This window comes from Sorghum bicolor, chromosome 6, assembly GCF_000003195.3.
Source record: "Sorghum bicolor cultivar BTx623 chromosome 6, Sorghum_bicolor_NCBIv3, whole genome shotgun sequence".
In the NCBI taxonomy this organism is placed as follows: Eukaryota; Viridiplantae; Streptophyta; class Magnoliopsida; order Poales; family Poaceae; genus Sorghum; species Sorghum bicolor.
The window spans coordinates 45,320,112-45,345,057 of record NC_012875.2 but is presented as its reverse complement, the minus strand read 5'-3'; the positions used below and the strand labels follow the sequence as shown (position 1 = coordinate 45,345,057).

The window sequence follows — 24,946 nt, the reverse complement described above, 5'->3', positions numbered from 1 at the left end:
TGTGATAGGTTGATGACCGTAAAGAGAAAACATGTTATTAGAGAAACAATGTATTTTCAAGAAACCATCCATTGGAAAACTATCTCATAGTTTTTCTACGCGGTTAATATACGTTATGTTTTTCGCAAAAAAAATACATTATGTTTTCCACTAAGCAAAGAAAACCTTGTTGAGACAAGCGAGATTGCTGAGCAAAATGAGGTCATTGCTTGCTACCAAATGAATAATCATGCCAAGCTAGGTTACATAGTACAGTAAGAAAAGATACTAAACAAACCCTAAGGTGCAGCGAGAGAAATTGATAACCTAGCCTTAAACAAAATCATTAGAAAAGAAAGTGTATTTTATTTATGATAAATGGGGTAATTGGCAAAGTCAGGACTCGGGATAACTAAAATTACAACTCTACCTAGGGAAATTGTGGTTGCCAGATTAGTCTGGGTTACTTATGGTTTGCTAGGATATATTAGAGCATCTTTAATAGTTTAGCAAATGACTCTCCCATCTACAATTTTTTTAGCAAAATGAAAAAAACTCTCTCCAACAGTTTGACATCCTAATTCTCTATTTTTCCAACTTGACGTATCTCCTGTCTAGCGCGCAAATATACGCGCGGCTCCATGTTTAGCATCAGTTTTTCTCCTCATGCTTAACGGGGCACTTTTATTTCGTTATCATGTTTTTGAAAACGGAATTTAATTTACCAAATTGTTGGAGATAAGATCTTTTTTTTTCTTCCTATATTATTTTAAGAGTTGACAAACAACAAAATAACGGTTGGAGATGCTTGAGTACTAAAAATTAGCTAGCTAATAGCTAATAGCTGCTATTTTTTAGCTAAACAAATTTTACCAGGATGTCAAGATGATGCTTGAGATCCACCAGCTAATAGGTGGTTGGATATGAACTATAGCACTTATTAGCAACTTTAAACTTGCTAATAAAAGTAATAGTTAGCAGCCATCTAGCTAATAATTAGTAGATTTATTAGCATATCTAATTAGATCCCCTAATACTAGTTTTAGCTAGTAATTTTTAGTGCTAATAAATTCAAATAAGCTTAGACTATAATCCAAATTGGCTCTAAACTTGCTACCCTCACCTTCCATTTTCTTCCTCTTGCTATTTGCTTTTGTTTTGCGCTCCGCGTCAGTTTCCCGTGGTTCAAACCAGTTTTGCCCAATTATTACGGAAAAGAGAGTACGCGCCTTGCAGGCCCGAACCCGCGAACCCGATCACACACAACAAAAACAGTGCTCCGCAAGTCACTGACAAAAAGGCCGCGGTGAGCTCACCTCCGGTGTTCCCAAACCCCAGAAAACTTCAGAGCTTTGCCCAAAAACACCAAAAAGGCGGCAGCGGGCGCCTCGGAGGAAGACGACGACGACCCTCCAAAGCAAGCACACGAGAGCTCCCCACCTCCCCCCCCACGAGCTCGTGCTCTCTTCCTCCCCAAAACCCTAGTCCCCCTCCCCAAGTCCGGCTGCGCTCCCAATCTCCACCGCCGCGGCGCCGCAATGTCGTCGTCGAGGCCGGCGCGCTCCAGTATCTCCCCATTCCGATCCCGCCGCTCGGCTCCGGCGGCGTCGGCAGCGGGACCTCCTCCGCCGGCGAGGACCTCATCTGGAGGCCGCCCGTCCACCCCCTCCTCTACCGCCTCTGCGCGACCCACCACCCCCTCCTCCTCCGGTGGCCGCCCCGCTACCCCGTCCGCCGCGTTCGCGCGCCCCACCACCCCTTCATCGTCCTCGGCGCGGCCCGCCACGCCGTCCTCTACCGCTTCCGCGCGGCCCACCACGCCCTCGTCGATCTCCTCGCGCGCCGCGGGGAGGGCGCCGCTCGTGGACCCGGCCAATGCCAAGGAGAACATCATGGTCACCGTCCGCTTCCGGCCCCTCAGGTGTGCTTCTACTCTTATTTGCGCTCTTATTTGTACGCTTTGTGCCGGCTTTGGAGGGGACAAGGCGTTGGATTTTCGTGGTCTTTGAGCTGGATGTTTGTCTCATGCTTTTTTTTTTGTGGTTCATTTTGCAGTCCTAGAGAGATCAACAAGGGGGACGAGGTGGCGTGGTATGCGGACGGCGACAACATGGTACGCAACGAGTATAACCTCAGCATTGCCTATGCTTTCGGTGAGTGCTCTTGAGCCCATTTCAGTGCAATAGTACATTGTGGAACGGGTGATGATACGAAGGAGTTATGCCTGTTTGTTCAAAAAAGGGGATAAAATTGGTTGACTCGAGTCCTGTCGGGTTGTTGAGGAAAAAGCGTGTTGGTTATGGCATATTTGGGAATGGAGTGGAATTAGAAAGTTGTATTCCTTTTCTATGGTATACCTGGGCTGCTGGGCATGAGAATGTCGGCACGTTGTCAGAATAGAGCATAGAGGCTTAAGAGTAACTACTACCTAACCTAGGCTCAGCTTCCTAATGAATGTAGAAAATCAGATATCTTCTTTGTACTATTTGCCACTTATGTATAGTATGCATTATGCAATCGAAAAGGATCCTTCTGATTCTCAAAGAACAAGGGGTAAAGGGATTGATACCGAGAAAGATTTCTTCTTATTATAAGACGTGATTTGTTTGAAAGAGCAAGGTGACGTCTTCATCCTTTTCAGTAAAAGCAGCAGCCAATGGTAAAAAATTAATGTCATTAATCCTGTTACGGATGGTTAGTTCTGGTCTTATTTTGAATCTGAATTAATATTCCAGTCAAAGAACCTTATCTCAGAGATAAGCTATATACATTATAGTTCCAGAGGTACTCACCATAGTCATAGAGTTTACTAAACCATATGCATCCTTTTTGTTTGTGTTTTCCTTTTAACTATTAGATAAAGTGTTTGGCCCTGCTACTACAACTCGCCATGTATATGATGTTGCTGCTCAGCATGTTGTGAGTGGTGCCATGCAAGGAATCAATGGTATGTAAGCTCTCTTACTTATTTTAAAATAAGTGCTGTTAACTAATTATGAGACTAGGAATTGTTACTGCATGCCTATTAGAAGTTTGAGTGGGACAGGATTCTAGTATCGTATTACTTATTGGTAGTCAGTTCCTATGCTAGCCAGTAGCCACATGTCCGATGACCTCTGTAAACAACAGATGTGGGCTATGGACAATGCGGAAAAGGTATGTTGAGTGCAGATTGGTAGGGTCAGTAGCCCTTCTGATTGAACCTTTTTTTTTGTTGCGGGGGGGGGGGGGGGATTATTTGATTTATATCCTCCGATCAGTACCTGTTCTTTTGATCATATAAAATTTGAGACATGTTTCTTGTTACTTCGATCTCTGCTTTTGATTAGGACTTCACTGTTGGTTTCTGGTGCAATGGTGCTGCATGCTTTCTTTTAATCTGGCCCAAAATAGTTGTGTGCTAGAAGCCTAGAATGCTTAGGTTCAACCTTTGAAAACATTTACCATGATGACATATAAAAGTAATTAACTTCGGTACATCGAAAATGGCTCTGATTCACCATCAGAACTTCTATGGCATCATAAGTTTGTTAAACTTGTACTTAGAAAGATTAATGATTGTGAGTTAGAGACAGTAACAATTCCCTAAATGACAAGTGAACCTGACTATAGCTAGAATGTGTACTCTGAGATTTATTCAGTTTGCTGATATTTCTCTGTTCCTGCAGGAACTGTTTTTGCATATGGTGTAACTAGCAGTGGGAAAACTCACACCATGCATGTATGTTTATGCTTCAGTGTTATGCCTATGCATAATGCCTTTAATGATTCTAGCTATGTGCTGTTGTGGATTTGTTTGTTCAGCACAAGACAGAACATCCCTTTATTATTTAATCTATGTCTATCATCACCATCGTTGTCGATATGAAGCTATAGAAATGGAGATTTCACACCCTACAAGCATGGGCATGAAGTTTTTATTAATTTTCAACATTTAATTTCGTTTTATGTTACACTTGGGTTATTGTTGTAGGGAGAACAAAAGTCACCTGGAATCATTCCATTGGCAGTGAAGGATGTATTCAGCATTATTCAAGATGTAATTAGCTCATTTCCTATCCACTGTGCTCCCCTCCCCCCCTCCCCCCCCCCCCCCCCCCAACCCCCACAGTCGCACATACAAAAAGAAGACAAAGTAGCATGACATTCTTGTCTCTTTTGTTGACAACAGACACCTGGACGAGAGTTTCTTCTGCGGGTTTCGTATCTTGAAATTTACAATGAGGTGACATCTCTTTTCAAGCCATGCATTTGCTTGCTGCAGCTTAGCAACACCAAGACCAATTACAATTTCATCTCTTCTTTGATTGCATACACAGGGTACCTCCAGATGCCTGTTTATTTCCTACTCATATGCATATATTGTCATTTGATTAGATTCCATGCTACTCTTGATTATGATGCAATTGATATGAAAGGATTTCTGATGTTATTATTTAACATGAACCGCTTACTAGTAATGAAATCTAGACCGATTCAAAGTGGTAGATGTGTTTCAATGAACTGACTGAGAACTCAATGGTAAAAATGTCTAGGATTGTTTTTTTACCCTAAAATACAGCAAGGGAGGCCTCCACTGTAAAGTTTTATTTAAAAGGAAGCAAAGTTTAACAACTGTTCGCTGTTTAGTATTGTTCACATACTTCTTTTTTTTAATCTTACCGCTTTGCAGGTTATCAATGATTTACTAGATCCAACAGGGCAGAATCTCAGAATTCGAGAAGACGCACAGGTTGGTGCAGTGTTATTTATTGAAATTTATTTTGTGATTACTCACTCATGCCCATTCAATTTTGTATAGCTCAAAAAGTTAAATTGCATTGGATTTGTTTTACCTACTTGTTATGAATTCTCCATATTCATTACTTATCTTGGTTTGTTTTCCCTATTGTCCAGATCCTTTTTTTTCATCATCCTAGAGAAAAATAATCTTGTCCATTAGTGTCGATCATGTCTTCCTTTCTTAACTGATAAAATTATTGCACCCTTATTTTTTCTATTGATTCAATCATTCAGGGAACTTATGTGGAAGGGATTAAAGAAGAGGTTGTTTTATCACCTGCACATGCGCTCTCTCTAATAGCATCTGGAGAAGGTATTTCTTTCTATCTAGAGAAGACCCTTTATATCTGCCCACCTTGCTTCAGTAGCTTTAACCATTGGTTCAATTGGGCAAGACGGGTGTACAAGTACAATGAGTCAATGACACTGTTTGGTGTATGAATCCCAATATTGTATAAATCCAAGAGATCTAAGTCAGAACCTTGGCTGATGTAGTTTGAAGAATAAACATGGGGTGTACTTTGATTGTATGTTGTATGTATGTTGATCCTAGACATAATAGGGAGTCTTGAAGTAAACTATCCGTTTCCTCAATAGCCTAAGCTTTTGGATGCACCATTTGGTACATGAAACTCGATGCTCTCTCAAATTATCACCAACTGCATCAAAGGATTCCCAGTTTCTGTGCTGTTGACTTTATTAATGTACATGCATTATGTTTATGTTTTGGGTCTACGTTGTATTATTTTTTCGATTATTTCCCTTTCTAGGTCTACAATTATGGAGGTTGGTGTTTTTCCCTAGGTCATAGCAGACCTCATTTCACATGTCTGATATTTTTGTATATGTAAACTTGAAGAGTCAAGAGTGCTTGTGCCTGTGTCCTAGCATGTCGTGGAATGTGTTTTGGCAGTTCCTTTATTACTTTTTCCATGGTGGAATCAAAGTAGTATTTGTTCTGAAGACCCAATTGCTTTCTTGCAGAACACAGGCATGTTGGATCAAACAACTTCAATCTTGTCAGCAGCAGGAGTCACACTATCTTCACGCTGGTATGCCCCTCCCTCTCGTTAGGATTTAAGTATGGTAGTCACGTAAACAAGTTTATGGGGCAGGCTGCGCATTCGGTTTAAACCGACATTTCGGTTCGGTCTATTCGGTTCCTCAAAAATTCGGTTGGTTAATCAGAGAACGTGAAACTGACCATTTCGGTTTCGGTTGTACTTCTGTTTTTCGGTTTAAACCAAGGAAACAGAACCTACCTCCACTGCCTCGCAGTCTGCTCGAATCTGCAACATGCAGAACTTTGCCTTGGCCCTTGAGCAGCAGATGCGCCACCAGCGCCACCTTCCAGTCGTGCAGCACCGCCAGCGCCACCTCGCATCGCGGCGCGCCACCGCAGCTCGCAGCATGGCAGCAGTCGCCCGCGCCGCCTCGTGCCGCGCTCACGCCGCTGCAGCTCGCATCAGTCGCGCCTGCACTGCCGCTTGATTTTAGGGTTTCCGATGGGGAGTCAGATGGGAGAGGGAGGGGGAGTCGGATGGAGACAGGGAGAGGGATGGGGAGTCAGATGCGTAGGGAGGTTGAGGGCGTAGCCTCGCGTTGGGCCTTGATGCCTGGTGGGCCAGATGACTGGGTAGGCGGTGTGGCGATGACTTCCTGAAGGCTGGAATCCTGCGGATGTCTCACAGGTTCGGTTGATTCGGTGTTTCGGTTCGTTTGGGGTAGGAAACCGAACCCGAAGCCGACCGAATTGGTTGAATACAGAAACCGCAACCGCAACCGAAGACCGAATAAACCGACTATTCGGTTCGGTTCGGTTTGTGGTTTTCGGTGGAAAAGTGCCCAGCCTGATTTATGGGCATACTTGAATTCACCATGCTAGTTTTATGACATGTTATTTACTCACTCCAGATAACAAGTACGGGAACTAATGCTTGTTAAGTCTGGATTACTGTTAATCATCTCAGATCTCAGTTGTTATTTTTCAAAAAAGAAATCTTGTTTGATAAATGCTAGGTTAATAAACTCATAACAATAGTTAAACCTGTTAAGCTTACACTTCCATAACAATACTGCAGACCATCGAGAGCAGCCCCTCTGGTGAAAATGAAGCAGAAGAAGAAGTCAAGTTGTCTCAGTTGGTGAGTACTCTCCCCCAGTATACCCAATTTTTTTTCTCATTCAGTCTATTGCATCTTTGATTCTTTGGGCATTGGCATACAGAAGTACAGGACATGGGTATCATTTCTTGACTCCTAACTTACGGTATTCTTTTATATCCTTTTATCAGAACTTGATTGACCTTGCTGGATCTGAGAGTTCCAAAACTGAAACAACTGGTTTACGACGCAAAGAAGGTTCATATATAAACAAGAGTTTGCTCACCCTTGGAACCGTGAGTATCCTATATTGCTAAGTGCTAACAATTTTTCTTATTACTATGACTTATTGATAAATATAGAAATGATTAGCTTGGCAACCAGTCTTCCTCTTGTCTCTAGGACCTAGATGGGGAACAGATCAACTTCTTGCTCCTAATCAGTGATTCGGCAGACCTAGATTTAGTTGCTACCCCTCGAATACGACTGTCCAGTAGGAAGGAATACTGGGAAAATGGTCATTCCTTGTTCATTTATTTGGTTTTTCCTTTCTTGGTAAATTGTTATTTCTCCTTGCAGGTAATTGCTAAACTTACAGATGGTAAGGCCACTCATATTCCTTATAGAGACTCAAAGCTCACACGCTTACTTCAGTCTTCTCTGAGTGGGCATGGACGCATATCTGTGAGTAGCTCTTATAAGTTATCTTTATATGTTGCTTGCTTTGAGGAGAATATTCCCATGTATACATGTCGTACTAAATGCATATGGCAGCCTGTATCGCTACGTTCTAAGTTCTACCATTTTCGCAGCTCATTTGCACAGTTACACCTGCATCCAGCAACAGTGAGGAGACACATAATACATTAAAATTTGCCCACAGGAGCAAGCATATTGAGATAAAAGCTTCCCAAAACAAGGTAATAACCAATAAATTTGTAATCCGTATTGTCTGTGCTTGTTATTAGTGTTGACAGATTTTGTTTCCAGATAATAGACGAGAAGTCCTTAATAAAGAAGTATCAAAAGGAGATATCCAGCCTAAAAGAAGAGCTACAGCAACTCAGGCGTGGTATGATGGGAAATGGTGGTATTCTCCCTACGGATCAAGAGGATCTTGTTAATTTAAAACTTCAGGTTTGCTATATATCTTATTCGACAGTTGGCAAATTATTCTTTCTTGAGCTCTGGATTTTACTTTTACAACCGTAAGAACATGCCAATGAGAATGCTGTATGACTAGTTTTCATTTTCATCTGGCATACTTTAAAGCTACGTAATATCACCATGTTCTTTTGTAATAACATCCTCATCCTGGTAGATTAAATGAACCTTTCCCCTTTGGACATTACTTATTGGTCATATTTTGATACAAATAGATTAAACTATTTCTTTTCTATTCTTTTTGTGTGATAGCTTGAAGCTGGGCAAGTCAAACTTCAATCGAGGCTAGAACAGGAAGAGGAAGCAAAAGCAGCACTGATGGGTAGGATTCAGCGGCTAACAAAATTAATATTGGTATCAACCAAAAGTTCGATATCCTCAAATGTTTCTGGAAAGACTAACTTCCGTCGACGGCATTCATTTGGGGAAGATGAGGTTTGAACCTTCTTTTTGTTTGATTGGTTGCCGCATTTTGTTCTATTAGTCCAACCCAGAACAGTAGACTGAAATTCTCAATAGCATGTTCTAGAAAGTGAAATATAATGCAAATGTGCAAGAACACATAGGATTGCTTTTCTTCTGTTGTTTTTTTTTTGGACGCTAAGTATGTTGCTTTTCTTGTTCACCGACGAATTCTTAGCGAGTTCAGGATTTCTTTCCAACTATGTTTCATAGTGAGACAACTACCTGAGATTACACTTCTGCTGCACAATACACATGTAAAAAAAAACTTGTGTCACATGTTTCATGTTTTGAATAAACGAAAACCTGTAAGTACCGTTTTAGACTTAAATAGTAATATATATAAATATACCTAATATAAAATATCATATATGGTATATGCATAATGATAGTACTTGGTTCACTAAGTTTATAAAATTGCACATCAAAGGAGGTGTTCAGTTTTTGTCGATACTTTTGGTACTGGATTTGCAATGTACATGTACTGATGCGCTATGGTGTTTTTGGGGCACCTTATGAATCCTTTGTGGAAGTGCTTAGTGCTTATGATGATGTAATGCCTAAGATATTCACAGTATGATTGTTTCACCTGAAATTGGTGTATAGCAAACTTGATTGAAGATGAAAAATTCCTACTGTGATGTATATATATTAGCTAGTGTTGACCATTGAAGATTAGGCCAGCCTGTGTGTGTTGCAGTGTACCTATTGTTCACATTCTGTTTTCAATTGCAGCCTGTGTATTTGCCTGATCGAAAGCGGGAATACTTTGTAGACATACCTATTGTTCACATTCTGTTTTCAATTGCAGCTTGTGTATTTGCCTGATCGAAAGCGGGAATACTTTGTAGACGATGATGATGATGTTAGTCTTGATTCAGAGCTTTCGCTTGAAGGGAAACTTGATCTGAACAATCCAGATGAGTCATCCAGGTTTGGCAGAAGGAACCGCAAACGTGGAATGCTTGGGTGGTTTAAACTAAAGGTATTTTTATTGTACAATGAATTGTGGATATCATGAAGACATTAGCTATACATGGGGAATATATGATTAAATCATATATGCTAATATATGTTAACCTATGCAGAAGTCTGACCAATTATCAGGGCTATCATCCAGTGTGGATGGTGATAGCACTGCTAGCGGCTCACCTTCATGCTCAAAATCATCACAACAAAAACACTTACTGCTTGACCTGAAGGATGGTCGAAGGAAATCTATGACTAGGAAAGGAGATGACCCAGCACTTGCCGATTCTTTTCTTGAAAGGACTCAAGCTGGTGATTTATTTAGTGCTGCGCCCAGAGCACGACACCCTCTGCCGGTGAGTTGGCTTTCTATTGATTGTACATCTCTCTCTTTTCCATTTTTCTCCCTGTGCAAGCATTCCTTTTATCCCAACAAGCAACTTAGCATGACAAACTAGGTTGGGAGGGTGGGGGGCACAGATCTAGATTGAAGTTTTGATGGACTTTGAATTCATGTTTTTTGCTCTGAAATTTGGATGGTATTCCTTATTCCTTAATTTTCTTTCCCTGACTGCATCTGGCCAAGAACAGTATGGCATCCCTTCCTTGCTAAAAACATCCAGTCATGTTAGTTTGTTAGTCTCATCTTGTTCTACCTGTGTATTATTTTGGTGGGTATTTGCTACATCCGTTGACACTGACAGCTTTGTTGCATTTGCAGAGTGGAACGACCATCGTGGATCAAATAGATCTTCTACAAGAGCAGGTCAAAATGCTGGCTGGGGAAGTTGCACTTTGTACCAGCTCACTCAAAAGATTGACAGAGCAAGCAACCAACAACCCTGATGATTTGCAAATTCAGGTAAATTTTCTGTTTGTCCTGTAACCAACTACGGAGATGTCATGTTCTTTATGAAGTTTTTTTTTCTCTTTTATTTCTTCTGCAGGAGCAAATTGAGAAGTTGAAAGATGAAATCACAGAAAAGAAATCACATATACATATGCTAGAGCACCGGATGGTGCAATCACTGGAAACTACAGAAGACCCAGCAATTAAGACAGAGTTGTCCCAGGTAATAAGGCTATGAAATGACGAGCTGAAGTGTAACGTCATCTTAGCTTGGTTTACTTGTAATTTTCTACCAATTATCATTGGGCCTATTGTAGTTATATTCTTCCCTGATTTGTTATAATATCATATACCTTTTCTAGTATTTTACTTGCTAATGCATGAGCCAGTGTCACATGCTAGATGTTGTCTTTTGATGGCCATTTTTACAAATAAATGATCTGAATTTTTCATGCAATCTGATATTCTCACAGACCTTTTCAAAGTTGAGCACGCAGCTGAGTGAGAAGACATTTGAACTGGAGGTTGGTCCATAGTCACTCTGTCAGATACTCCCTCCATACCCATAAAGAAAGTCGTTTTGGATAAGGTTTGGGTCAAACATTGGGAATATAAATCGTGAATAACTTTTAAGTTGTTGAATTTGGAAATGTGAAAAGCATATGAATAGATTTGTCTTGAAAAATACTTTCATAAAAGTATACATATACCGCTTTTTGATAAATATTTTTATAAAAATAAGGAGTCAAAGTTAGGCTTTAGAGACCGTGTCGTTGCCCTTAATGACTTCCTTTATGGGTATGGAGGGAGTACTATTCTATTTTTTATGCCATACTAATTACTGTTTTCTATCTGACTGTGACTTGTCTAGATTATGTCTGCTGATAATAGAATTCTTCAAGACCAGCTACAAGCAAAGGTGAGCAAAGGGTGGGGCAAGGGTGGGGCATGAATCTTTTGATGCTCAACAGATCAATCTGATCTCCATTTTTTTTGTTCAAATAGGTTACAGAAAATGCAGAACTCCAAGAAAAAGTTGCACACTTGAGGCAAGAAATCAGTAATTTATCGAAGGCTGCAAAAAGTGAGGATAGTTTTGCAAGTGTGCAGTCTAGTGAACCATCAACGGCTAGCACTGATGCTAGGGATCAAGATCAAGCAAATGAAATCTCAAACCGTGCAAATATGCCTTCTAGAACAACTGACTTAAATGAGTCAGGATTTGTATCTCAAGTGCTCAAGCAGGTAAAGATTGTATGCCCCTAATTGTCACTTTCCTATTTAGTTCATCTTCTTTTGATATGCCAATTGAAACATAAAAGCGGTGCTCCAGGCTTCAGAAATTGAAAGTTTGAAGCAAGAAAATCTGAGGTTGGTGGAAGAGAAGGATGGACTGGAAATTAATAGTCATAAGCTGGCAGAGGAATCATCCTATGCTAAAGAATTGGCATCTGCTGCTGCAGTTGAACTAAAGAATTTGGCAGAAGAAGTCACTAGGCTTTCTTATGAAAACGCAAAGCTGAATGCAGACTTAGCTGCGGCAAAAGAGCTAAATGCATCAATGTCAAGAAGTAACATTCACCCTGATCCAAAGCGACGTGATCATGAGAGCGGAATTTTAGTTGAGGAGTTGCAGAAAGAGTTGGTTGCTAGTTGTCAAAGGGAGGCTGTGTTAGAGGACACACTATCTAAAAAAGACCGAAGAGAGACTGAGCTTCTAAAGATTATTGATGATGCAAAATGCCGTGAGCATGAGATGGAAAACGAACTGGCAAGCATGTGGGCCCTTGTTTCGAAGATAAAGAAAGAAAACTCTCAACAGGATGTGTTTGAATTCAAAGCAAAGCAAAACGGCTTTCACTCATCCAAGACTGATAGTGGCAGACTGGCAAGTGAAATGCAAGCTTCAGATAATGGGAGCTGGGATGGCCTCAGTACTTTTGAAGAAGCAAGAGCTGCATACAATTATGAAAGAATGCGCTGCAAAGAATTGGAAAGCGTCGTGTCCAGATTGAAGGTGATTATAATCTATTTATAATTGTACTAGCTTTTGCAGCTTGAGAAAGCAGAATGAAAAACAATCAAATAAGCAGAATGAAAAAAATTGAATAAAAAGAAGGGGAAAGAATAATGAAGAGCTCTATGTGATAGGGTTTACCACTTTTTTTTATAGGGATTTACCACATTTACCTGTTAGAATCCACTTTGTGGGCTAATATTTCTCTTTGGCTGGTTGCCTTGCCTTGGGTCACTTGACAGAATGTACTGAAATTTAGCTATTTAGTTTGTATTTCCATGTTTCTGATAGGAATTTTTGTCTTTTAGGGTGAGGACCTCAGGGGCCTAGATATTAAAGTCCTTGAAGAGCTACAAAATTTCCATGTCGAAGCACTGTCAAGGATCTGCCAAGAGAAGGTATGCCATTCCACCTGCGACGCCTCACGGACCACACCCTTACGTACACGTACTTGAACACGCACACGACATGCCCCACATCCACATGTGTTTAATCAAAAGCTCGGATCTTTTGAACATATTGTAGTAATCAACAAGCTTTGACTCTTTCCCAACGTGCTATGTGTTTCCCTTAACACACCTCTATCGTGCTCTGCAGATGGCAAGTCAGGCGCTATAGCAAAAGCCTTGCCTGAGACGAGAAGCCGCTTTCATGCAGGCTAGAGCTTCTTTCTCAGTTCTCCCTTGAAGCCCGTCGCTCTGATGTTTCACTCACAATTTCACATCGTTGCTGCTACCCCAACCGGGGCAACATTATTGATTAACCCGCATTTGGACACTGATTCCTGCGTTTAACCGGCAGAAAACGAAGCAAAATACGGTTAGATAGCAGGCGCTGATGATCACTAGTTAGCATGCAGATACTCGCCTCCTTGTACAGCTTATTAAAGATAGTAGCAGTAGGACTGTTGTAGTAGTAGTACCGGATTGTATTTATACTGCTAATATAGGAGCTGGGAAAACCCGAAGATGGTGTTTCTGTTGTACCTGGACCGTGCTCTGCCCAAACAAACCGTAGTAAACCCCGAACGGACGCTGATGTAGCTTTGGCAACTTGCTGTTGATGTGATGCATGACTGCCGTGCACCTGGCGCCGTGCGTGCCCGAATCGCAAGGTTGACTTCAGCCGGGAGCACGGCAGCGGTGTGCTGCCACACGGATCTGCGATTATTAAGCTACGGATTATCATGTGGTGTGTCACTGCGAATGTCCCACGGGATTGCGTTCCCGTGCTCCGAATCTCCGCCATTACAAACTGCTCCCAGCTGCTGTGGATCCTGACCAGGGTACAGAGCACGTCGTCCTCGCCGGCGACAAGATTTTTCTCTGGCCAATCCTGCGGCTGGAGGACGACGTCGTGGTTTGACTTTACATGGAAGTACTTATAGGAATCTGGCCATCTTCTGCGCAGTTTTCCGTGCTATACGAGTACTCCTACTCCTGTATAACGAGTACTTATAGGAGTAACTGTAGCTTTCATGTACAAACTGTAGCGTCCATGGTCCCGGCCATTGCTGGAGCCTGGAAGCTCTTGGTACACCGTTACTGGTTCGATGAAACCAGGTTACAACATGGCAATGCAGGCAAGTCGAAGCTACATGAACAATCCGTTCAAAGAAAAAGAAGAACGAAAGGCTGAGCGGATTATAATTCTGTCCCAGACTCGCCAGGAACGGGACAAGATGAAAAAGGGCTCTCCAATTTGACGACACGGGCTGCCGATTGGGAATCCCGGTTGAGCTTCAGTGCAGCGGCTAATCATGGCTGTCGTGACAACTAGTGGCTGGTAACCTTTGACCCATGTCAGATACTAAGGGCCAAATTAAAGGTTGGATTTTAGGAGCTGCCCGTCCTGTCTTTGTTTGCTACAGTGCCACGTCCCTTTTCCAGGTCCGTGTGCTTTTGGCCTTTGGAATGGTGCGTTAAAGAAATCCCATGCTTCTGCTATAAAAAAAAGAGTACTAATAAATCCAAAGCTCGATTTCCTCGTATGGGCCGTGTTTAGTTTTTTAAGAGAAAAAATTCATGAAATTGTAGCACTTTCGTTTGTTAGTGTAATTATTGTTCAACTATGGACTAATTAGGCTCAAAAGATTCGTTCGCAAATTTCGACTAAACTATGTAATTAGTTTTTATTTTTGTTTATATTTAATACTCCATGCATATGTCTAAAGATTCGATGTCCATAGAAATCTTGAAAAATTTTAGGTTTTAGCGTGGAAGTAAACGAGGCCATGATCCTTGCTGGTTTCACAGCTGCCCTACGATACTATCAGGCTCTACGTATCGTCCACCATAGGGGACGAAAGCACACTCCTCATTCCTCAACGATAGATGCGAATGTGTTCGTAGTCTCGTGACTTACGTATGTCCACTAAGAGTAACAACCTTTACCTTTAGCGTCCGAATTGGTCTCCTGGCGGAGCAAGTCTCTCACTCATAGCCTATAAGACTATCTCCAACAATCGTCATCCAAAATACAAGACCTATTTGTCATTTGGGTAGCGCTACAGGTAAAAGGTTCCATATTTATTTTTAGTTTTCTCCAACAACAAGACCTAAAAGACAACACTCTCTGCAAATGAGTCTCGAGGAGAGAGGATACCTAAATTTGGGTTATGCCTCTCCTGATACCCAAAATGAGTCTTCTGTATGGGTACTCTGTTGGAGGCTATAGGTATTCATTTTGAATTTGGTCCTGTTGGAGATAGCCTAAATACGTGACAATGATAATAGCCGTCAGTCTGTATGAGCATTATAGTCCTAATTAAGAGCAGTGATGGGACACCAAACCAGGTGCCTTCGGCTGGCAGCCTAGGTAAGATTTGAGAAGTTTTTGGCGTGCGGTAGGGCTCATCTTCGGCTTACACCTAAATCGAAGCAGTTCTAGAGTAGCATCGCTCCAAAGTGGCTCTGGCTTTTTCACACAAGCTCTTGAAATGGAGACCTACCAAACATACTTTTTCCAAACAATAGAGTCGATCTTTCTAGCTAAATTTTTTCTAAACACAATAACTATAAGTTGTACCTAAGGCCCTGTTTTACCCTTAGATTTCTATAAATTCATATTCATATGTTAAACAAACGAATGCTGCCAAAAGGTGCTCTCTTTTTTTGGTTTTGCCATTCACAACTAACAATTGAGAGCATTGTTGTTCATGGCTACCTACAACCAACTATAAGCCACCTTATACAAGTTTAGCAGGGAAACAAGAAGGCCCTAATCAATGGTAAACTTTGAACAACTCATTGTAATATCTGTCCCATGCAACCTACATTAAGTGAGGTAAAAAAACATCAGTACTGGTTTCCAATGTGTGACTCTAATTTAAACTAAAAGTATGAGCGGCCTTCAAACTTATCAAAAGGTGTCACTTGGTTCATGAATTTTAAAAATATATGTTAACATCATTAAACTTGTTAAGCGGTACAAAGCAAGTTAATATCAACCACATGGACATTTTATCCGAAGTAGCATTACCATTGTGGCGTTGACTATATCTGGCCCTCACCTATCCTCCCTTCTTCACTCCTCATCTCCCTCCTCTCTTTGCCAAATGTCACATCGGATAAAATGTTCATGTGACTGTTATGGATCATAGTGCATCACTTAACAAGTTTAGTGACACAAATATATTTTAGGCCTTGTTTAGTTCCCGGAAAATTTTGCAAAATTTTTCAGATTCCTCGTCACATCGAATCTTTAGACGTATGCATGGAGTATTAAATATAGATGAAAATAAAAACTAATTGCACAGTTTGGTCGGAATTGACGAGATGAACCTTTTGAGTCTAGTTAGTCTATAATTGGACAATATTTGTCAAATACAAACGAAAGTGCTACTATTCCTATTTTGCAAAAAAAATGGAAGTAAACAAGGCCTTAGAAGTTTGTGGATAATACCCCTTGATAATTTGGGGACTGCTCATGCATTGAACTCAAGTACAGTATTTTCATTTTAAAAGATAATAATACTACAGTACTAAGTCAAATAATTTTAAATATCATATTATTATTATTATTATTATTATTATTATTATTATTATTATTATTATTATTATTATTATTATTATTATATTTTTATAAAATATAATTTTATAGTATGCTTGTTTGTATGAGTGCCTACACATGTGCAGACTGGTGTCCATATCATCGTGCTCACATCTTAGTAGTTCGGAACGCCACTGAAAGGCAGGTTACCCTCCCTCCGTTGCATAAGCTTTGTCGCTGTGTAGAGCATCTCCAACCATTATGCATTTGAAGTTATGCATTTTAGGCAAATTGCAAACCTCTAAATGAAAATGGCAAGGCTAAAATCGAGTGATCTCCAACCGTTATGCAAAATGCCAAGTCCATCATCTTTTTTTTTCCGGAAATTTTGTTTCGTGGCACTCCTTCCCGCGCGGCCAATCGATCCCGCGCCAAACAGCCGCGCAGTACCGATCGTACTGTGCTTACCATGATCCAATCCCCAAGCCGCCAACAGCAAAACCCTAGATATCGCATTGATAAAGAAGGCGTACCTGGCCGGCGTTGATGAGGAAGGCGTCGTAGATTCGTCCTATCGCGCGCTGCGTCGTCCTATTGTGCGTTGCTTCGTCCAAACGCGCGCGCGAAGCTGGCGAAGGAGGACGCGCGAAGTGGTGGCGGCGCGAAGGGAAACTGCGCGAAGGGAAGAAAAAAAGCCCGCGAGGTGGAACCGAGAATCCCGTGATCTCTATTTGCATAGCCAGACTCCTTTGGCATATATGCCACTCCCTCCAAATGCATAGCTATGTAAAATGCAAAGTCCAAATGCATAACGATTGGAGGGGTTTTTTTTTGGAGTTTTATGCATTTTGGTAAATGCCAAGTCCATTTGCATAATGGTTGGAGTTGCTCTAAGGTGGTGGTGCAACATACTACTGTGCTTCACTAATCCTACCCCATGAGTCATAGGGAGTATCACCCTCTGGTAGATCATGGACTAGTGTCTCCTTAGTCGGCATGGCATAAAGTACCTCAGCTGGAACACGTTATGGCCTAGCATGAACTAGTACTAGCATATGAGCAATTGATGTTGGGATGACATCTATAACTCCTTGCTCATCATTAGAATCCTCTGAGACGCTGCTAAGAGCAACTCCAGCAGTAGCCCCAAAAACTAAGCCCCTACTTTTAATTTGGGTGCTCCCCCTACTTCTTGGGGCTCAACTTTTTTGCTTCAACTCCAACAATAGCATCCAAATTTGGGCCCCCAAACCTATTCCAGAGAGAATGACAGAAGGGACCCACTCGTCAGTATCTTTTTATTCTTCCTCTTTCTTCTTCCTTTGGACATGGACACAATTAGAGCATTGAGCCGGTTACCCTAAATCATAAATTACTAACAATAACCTAAATCCTAAACTTGTAATCCTAACTAACAAAAACTTGAACCATAAATTACTAACCAGACACTAAATCCTAACTAACACAATACTAAACTAACTACCTAACCATACCCTAAATCATAAGTACTTCACTATACCAAATCAATAACAATAATCAATTGATTCTAAAACTAATCAACAAAAAAGTCTTAGAGGAGGGGACTACCTTAACAACAGTGGAGAGGTCCTCGGGGTCAGCCATGAGGACGCAAAGGGCGACTAGCTCCCTCTCCAACGGCGGCGGGCCAACAGCCGGCCACCAGGGGGGCGTGTAAGGAAACAAGGGGCTGACCTAACCCTTTCTAGCAGGGGAATGCTGAGAGAAAAAGGTGGGGAGGTGCGAATGGTGGTGGATGAGGGGGGCCACGGGGGCAGGCGACACGGGCACGGGTGACGGTAACGGTGACGACGACACAGGTCTAATGTGAAATGCGAGTGGACAAAGTCTAAAACAAGGAGGGCCGAGCGAGACCCTTACGTGGGCTTGACGTGATATGGACCGTGGCGGGGCACTACCGCGCCAAGATCTGCGCGCGGCAGCATTGTCGCCACATCAGCATCGAGGGCTAGGTGATAGGATTTAAAGCTTCGTACATGTACTATAAAATTCATGTATGTACTATAAAATCGTAGACTAATTAAGCTTAAAAGATTTAAAGCTTCATGCATGTACTATAAAATTTAATGTGATAGGAATTTTTTTTTTAAAAAATTTCAAGTGTAACTAAACAAAATTCTAAAAATCGTATTGTGAAACATGTAGATCGATCAAAGAGGGCGCGACGTTGCAAGTTGCAAGACGTGCCCAGCGACGAGTCAGCAGCTTCAGTTCCAGCCGGCTGTAGAGTACGGTCCGTATCCGAGTTTGAATATTCAATATCTGATACTGTATTTGTATTCGAATACTTAAATCGTATACTTATGATGTCGATATCCATCATATGTAATATGATTGATATTATTTATATTCAAATCTAAATTCAACCATAAATATGAAAATAAATATTATATCAATATCCGTCGTACTATCCGGGCCGAGCCAGGCGGGCGAGGGGGCAAAAGCTGTCCGTCAGTGTTGGAAGCGAATTCACGCCGGAGGCCCGTGCTGGTGGCGAGATGATGGCCGCGCGGCAGCTTTTTGATCGCAACAAGCAAAAACAAAACCGTGAGCTACCCGGTAAAAAGCGAGGACGGACAAGACGGGTGCCGAGGGAGTCGAGTAGACGGGACGACGAGAAGAACTGAGCACTGTAGCACTGCCGCTGCCTCTGCCTCTGCCCCGTCTCCATCCGCCTGTTGATCGGCATGGTCCGCCGCAGCGCCGTGTCGTCTCCGGCCCCGGAGAGTGACAGCAACAAGCACACTCTTTTATATGTGTCCGTGCGCTTGTTGATTCCCTTTGCTGTCTGGCTGATCCAGGATTCTACTAGCAGTAGGGCCTTGTTTAGTTCAGCTGAAAAAAAAAAAAATTCAAGATTCTCAGTCACATCGAATCTTATGACACATGAAACATTAAATATAAACGAAAACAAAAACTAATTACACAGTTTAGCTGTAAATCACAAGACGAATCTTTTGATCCTAGTTAGTCCATGATTGGATAATATTTGTCACAAACAAACGAAACTGCTACCATACCGATTTCGGAACGCCTAGGAGTATTCTTTTGTTTTGTTTTTCTAGCCGGTACAGTAGGCAGGAGTGTACACGAAAAGCTGCTTATGTCTCCAAGCTCCAAGCTCAGCACTGTAGCGATGTTATTATCTCTAGGCAAGGCAAGCAGTGATCACGTTCGCGAGCACCGTGTTTTCATTCTCTCACTCAGGCATTGCCGTTGCCTCTGCCTCCGTGAGGAACCCCGGGGGGTGGGGGGAGGAAGGAGTTTTCAGGAGGACGACGCATGGGCGGGCCATTAATTGGCGGCCCAATTCCATCAACTGCCGCTGGCGCCACCCACGCGGAGTTCGGTTGAGAGGATCAGATCAGATCAGAGGATCACCAGCGTCACCACGTGAGCGGCAAATATCCGTTGGAGAGAGATAAGCATCGCATGATTGCTCTGCTCACCACCTGCCTGCCTACTGCCTATACTCCTCTTCCTGCCCCTACTCCACTCGGACGCGATCGACCGGACGCAGCGGCAGCGAGCACAAAAACTGGCGGCCACCACGTGCACGTGGGGAGGAATCCTATTCCTATTCCTATCCGGCTCCGGCGCCTCTTTCACCTCTCAAATCCACTGAAGGCGACGAGACATCCATCCAACATGCGTAGTACGCGAGAGAGCGATGGAGCATGGCTAGACCAGAGCAGGAGCGCTGTGCTACAGTGCCCTGCTAGTACCCGAGCCGAGACGGGCAGTGGCCCTGGTGGCGACGACGAAGAGATCCATCTCTCACGGACGCAGCGCAGCAGCAGCGAGCATACCCGATCCCCTAGTACTAGTACTGTGCACGTCGGTGGGGGATAGTAAGCCCGCGATCAATGCAGGTGTAAGCGTCGTGTGATCACCATCAATGAACCCAGAGACTGCAATTTATGTATCCATCCATCGCCCTGCCTGCCGCCGGGAGAGAGAGAAGACCCAGCTTCTCTTCACTTTCATCACGCATGCTTGCTTCTCGTCACAGAATCCCATCCACCTGCATGCCGCGCGTAATTGCACTGCCAGCTGAGAGAACCTGATCACTGACTGATCACGAGTCCGTCTCCGTCCGTCCACGAGAGCACGGTCAGTCACCGCCCCACGCCCGGCAACGCACGGCGCAGAGGATCCTCAGGACATGACATAGCCAAGCATGGGCCCTCCTCCATCGTCCGATCGTATCAGCAGCGCCGTCCGTCCGTCCGTCAGTCCGGCAAGCCTCGCTCGCTCGTCTGACGCCACCGCGGGTACACCGTGCACCACCGCTCGCCGCCGCACCCAACGTGGCGGGACCCCCCACCCCGGCGGCGAAGCGAAACCCCAGCACGGCCGCTACTGTTACCGCGCCACCACTGGGCGGTCGACACGTCCCGTCCTCCTTCCCTTCGTCCCGTGTCCCGAACCGACCTCACGTGGCGCGCGCAGGGGCAGGGCTCCGCGGGCCCCTCCCGCACGCCACGTGGCGCCACACCGCCGCTTAATCGTCCTGCCCTTCTCCTAGTCGCGTTTAATTTAATTAAATTAATATAACCGCACAAGTGCTCGTGGCTTGGCTGTTAAGGTTAATCGCTGTGCTCGTGCCGGGCACGCGGATGCTCAGCCCAGAGAGACAGCGACCGACCGATCGACCGGCCCCCGCGACGCCACGCCACGCCACGCGCGGATAAATTCCTTTGCCCCTGCCGCCCCCCGCCCACTGCCTGCCGACTGCGAGCGCGAGAGAGAGAGCCAGGTGGAGGAGGCGGAGGCCGGGGTGGTGTGGGGGAGGACAACACAGGCACGCGCGCGCGAGGGGCCACCACGGCGAGCCCCACCACCGGGCGGCTCGGTTGGGTTGCGAAGACGGAGGACATGATGGATCACCTGAGCCTGGTGCCATACTACGATGGGGCCGGCAGCGGCGGCGGCGGGGGCGCCGACGCGGGGGGCGGTGGCAAGTACAAGGAGTGCATGCGCAACCACGCCGCGGCCATGGGGGGCCAAGCCTTCGACGGCTGCGGCGAGTACATGGCGTCCTCCCCCGACTCGCTCAAGTGCGCCGCGTGCGGGTGCCACCGCAGCTTCCACCGCCGCGCCGCCGCGTTCGCGCCACCGGGCTCGTCGTGCGCGCCGCCCGTCTTCTTCCGCCCGCCGCCGCCGCCGCTAGCGCTGCCCGCGCCACCAGGGCCGCCGTCCCCGCCGCAGCAGCACTTCCACCACCACCCCCACCACCAGCACCAGCAGCAGCATGCCACGGCCGCCGCGCTGCAGGCCTTGTTCCCGTCGGTGCCGGTGCCGCCGCCGCACCTCGCGCTGCCGTACCACGCCGTGCCCAACGCCGCCGTCGCCGCGCCCCCACCGTGGCTCGTGCGCTCCGGCTCCGAGACGCCGCCGCGCCAGCTGGACGACTTCGGCGTCGGCTTCGTACCTGGCAGCGGCGGGGGCGGCGGCGGCACCGGCAGCGGCAGCTTCGGGCGGAAGCGGTTCCGGACCAAGTTCACCCCGGAGCAGAAGGAGCGGATGCGCGAGTTCGCGGAGAAACAAGGGTGGCGCATCCAGCGGAACGACGACGGCGCCCTGGACCGCTTCTGCGACGAGATCGGGGTCAAGCGCCAGGTGCTCAAGGTGTGGATGCACAACCACAAGAACCAGCTCGCCTCCAACTCCCCCACCTCCGCCGTTGCCGTTGCCGCTGCCGCGGCCGCCGCCGCGGGCATCGGCATCGGCATGACCCCCGCTGCCGGCACTGGAACCGGCGGCGTTGGCATCACCGGCGACGGAGACGACGAGGACACCGACGACTCCCCGCCCCGCGCCGCCGTCTCCTCCCCCTCCCCGTCCCCGATCAGCGTCTAGCCACCACCCCGCCGCCGACCCAAGGCACTTCCCCACTCTCCAGTCTCCTCCGCGCGCTAATGCGCTCCTCCTTTTAATCACTAGTAGGGTTTAGTAGCAATTAATCAGCTCTAGGTAACCGTCAGGCCTTCACTAGCTACGTACTACTACTGCTCCTAGAAGTAGAACCTTCTGTTGCCATGTTAACCTCCTTGCCTCCCGTGACGCGGCCGTGCCACGGAGGGTCATATCTGTCATTTTCATTCTCCAGTCTTATGATTAGGCTCAGCTTGTAGCTGCACTACTGTCTCCTACTAATCTCGTACTACTACCTTTATTATTATCAGTGACTTAATGATGATTTCAGTATTCGTCCGTACTGCCTGAGACGAAGCTTCGGAGTCAGTGCCTGGAAAATCATCTCCTTTGGATGGACGCCCGATTTCGCTATGATCTGCTCGTGTCATCTCTTGATACGACAACTAATCGCCTTGTTCTGGTCCGCTGCCGCTCGCCTTCTGTGGTTGCAACAACGGCGGCCACATTTGTTTGTGGCCGCGAGCGACAACGCGTGCGTGCGTGCGTGGCGTGGGCTTTGTTTGGGATCGGTGGGTGGAGTGGAGTCCCAAAGCGGCGGGTGGCCTGATATTTTTGTTGCCATTTGCGCCCTGCCGCCCTCCGCCCCGGCCGTGCGCCCGTGCCGGTGGACGCGGTGGTGGGAGCCAGCCGCCAGCCGGACGACCTGCCGTTGCAGAGGCCGGGGGCTGCCGCACGCCCGCACCAGCAACTCCGGTTCGTTGCTTCACCGGCGGTCGTCGGCTCGTGCGACGGCCGGGCGGGGCCGAGGTGGACGCCGGGGGGTGGAGGCGTGTGGCGCAGCGCAGGAGATGCGTCGCGTCCCGGCGCGCGTGAGACGTCACTTCGGCGTCTCCCTGTCGCCCCGTCCGGTTTCCGGTCCGGCCCCGGCCGATGTTGATGTCGTGGGGGTCATGATGGATGGCTAGTAGAGCGGCCGGCGCCGTTGGGGGCTTTCGGTGCGGGGCAGGATCCGACACGGATCCCTCATTGGGTCGTGTCGATTCCTCTCCTCCTCTCTGCAGTCTTGGCATGTCACACACAGCTTGGACGCGACGAGGCCGGGCCTGGTTTGCTTGGTAGGAGACCAGTCGTTCCTCCACGCCACACGACGGACCGGTGGCTGTACTAGGCACGAGCTGAACTTAGGCTTCTCAAAAAATTTCAAGATTCCACGTCAGAATCTTACGGCATATGTATGGAGTATTGAATTTAGACGAAAACAAAAAGTAATTACACAGTTTGCCTGTGAATCGCGAGATGAATCTTTTAACCCTAATTAGTCTATGATTGGACAATATTTACCACAAACAAACGAAAGTGCTACAGTATCCAAAATACAAAATTTTTGCCAACTAAACAAGGCCTTATCAAGGCTACAAAAGCCGGGCTGAGCATTGTGGCATTTCCAAGGGATAGGAACCAGACCCTGTGCTCTCACAAAGGCCGTACTATCAGCGGAGAGCGCCTGTGCCACCCAACCTGATTCCATAGGATTAAAGGACATTCTAGCTAAATAAATACTCCCTGCGTCCAAAAACAGAAACGAATGTGGTTAGATTGATCATGTCCAACAACAGCGCGCTAGAGTAGGGCCTTGTTTAGTTCACCCTGAAAACCAAAAAGTTTTCAAGATTCTCCGTCACATCGAATCTTGTGGCACATGCATGAAACATTAAATATAGACGAAAACAAAAACTAATTACACAGTTTAGCTGGAAATCACGAGACGAATCTTTTGATTCTAGTTAGTCCATGATTAGATAATATTTGTCACAAACAAACAAAAGTGCTACAGTACTAAAAACTTTTCACTTTTCGGAACTAAACAAGGCCTAGCATGGCCAGCAGGCCCGAAATCACTAGGTCATGGCTCCATGGATTTTTCTTTTTGGGAAGACTTGAGGTATCAATAGATATTGGGCAATGGAATGGGCTTCGCTATGGTATCCTCAAATAACGGTGAGTCATCTGATTAGATCGGAGGACTAGAATTATCTATTACTTTCTAAGTGGTAATCGATGAAATAAGTAAACTTTTAGGAATAAAGATCTTTTTAGACCTAATAAATTATGCATGCATGATCTATTAGATATGCTAAATCCTTTTATTTTTTTCAACTTTGGATATAAAATAATTTAGTTAGTTAGAATAATTTTTTTTTATGCACTTGCTACTTGGGAACCAACTTACATGAGACAATAGTGGCTCCAGTAGACATGAGAAGCATTGCAATTTCTAAGTGACTTTTGGCCATGATTTTATTAAGTTCTAGAGTTCAACAAGATGAAAAATTGAAGACTGCCTTAGTTTGACAATGGCAAAAACTGCACATCCATATGATTCGAGTGAAAAGAAAGAAAAAAGAGAGATGACAACAGGTTTATGCCAGGATATTGATTGATATGACTATTGGGGTTTGTGACGATAAAGGCAGGATACATGGAGAAATAACCAATGCTATCAAACAAATAAACAAAACTACTAACGAAAGATAGTTTCAAATAAAAATTTCAAATATTATAGTGAAAAATGCTAACTGCCCGTGCTATTTGTCAAGGTCCCATTAGTTGTTTAAATGGGATTGAAACGTATGGTTCATTGGATTTTGGCTCTCTATGTAGACAAAAACATTTAACATGAAATTTGACATGTTTTTAGAAATTTTTTGGGGG

The 24,946-nt window shown here is 44.9% G+C and overlaps 2 protein-coding genes across 2 annotated transcripts; both read left to right on the top strand.

Annotated features, from left to right (window-relative positions):
- Nucleotides 1,312-13,524, top strand: LOC8080309 (kinesin-like protein KIN-7E, chloroplastic). The gene is made up of 25 exons (XM_021463694.1): nt 1,312-1,900; nt 2,035-2,132; nt 2,837-2,926; nt 3,648-3,700; nt 3,953-4,018; nt 4,151-4,204; nt 4,652-4,711; nt 4,996-5,074; nt 5,746-5,813; nt 6,843-6,905; nt 7,055-7,159; nt 7,443-7,547; nt 7,676-7,783; nt 7,854-8,000; nt 8,280-8,462; nt 9,301-9,474; nt 9,578-9,814; nt 10,180-10,320; nt 10,406-10,531; nt 10,782-10,832; nt 11,180-11,227; nt 11,314-11,553; nt 11,642-12,325; nt 12,634-12,723; nt 12,923-13,524. The coding sequence occupies exons 1-25, from the start codon at nt 1,518-1,520 to the stop codon at nt 12,941-12,943; spliced, it is 3,474 nt and encodes a 1,157-aa protein (XP_021319369.1). The 5' UTR covers nt 1,312-1,517; the 3' UTR covers nt 12,944-13,524.
- LOC8075825 (zinc-finger homeodomain protein 8) lies at nt 20,771-22,566 on the top strand. The gene has a single exon (XM_021462684.1). It carries the CDS (start codon nt 21,233-21,235, stop codon nt 22,214-22,216), a length of 984 nt encoding a protein of 327 aa, XP_021318359.1. The 5' UTR covers nt 20,771-21,232; the 3' UTR covers nt 22,217-22,566.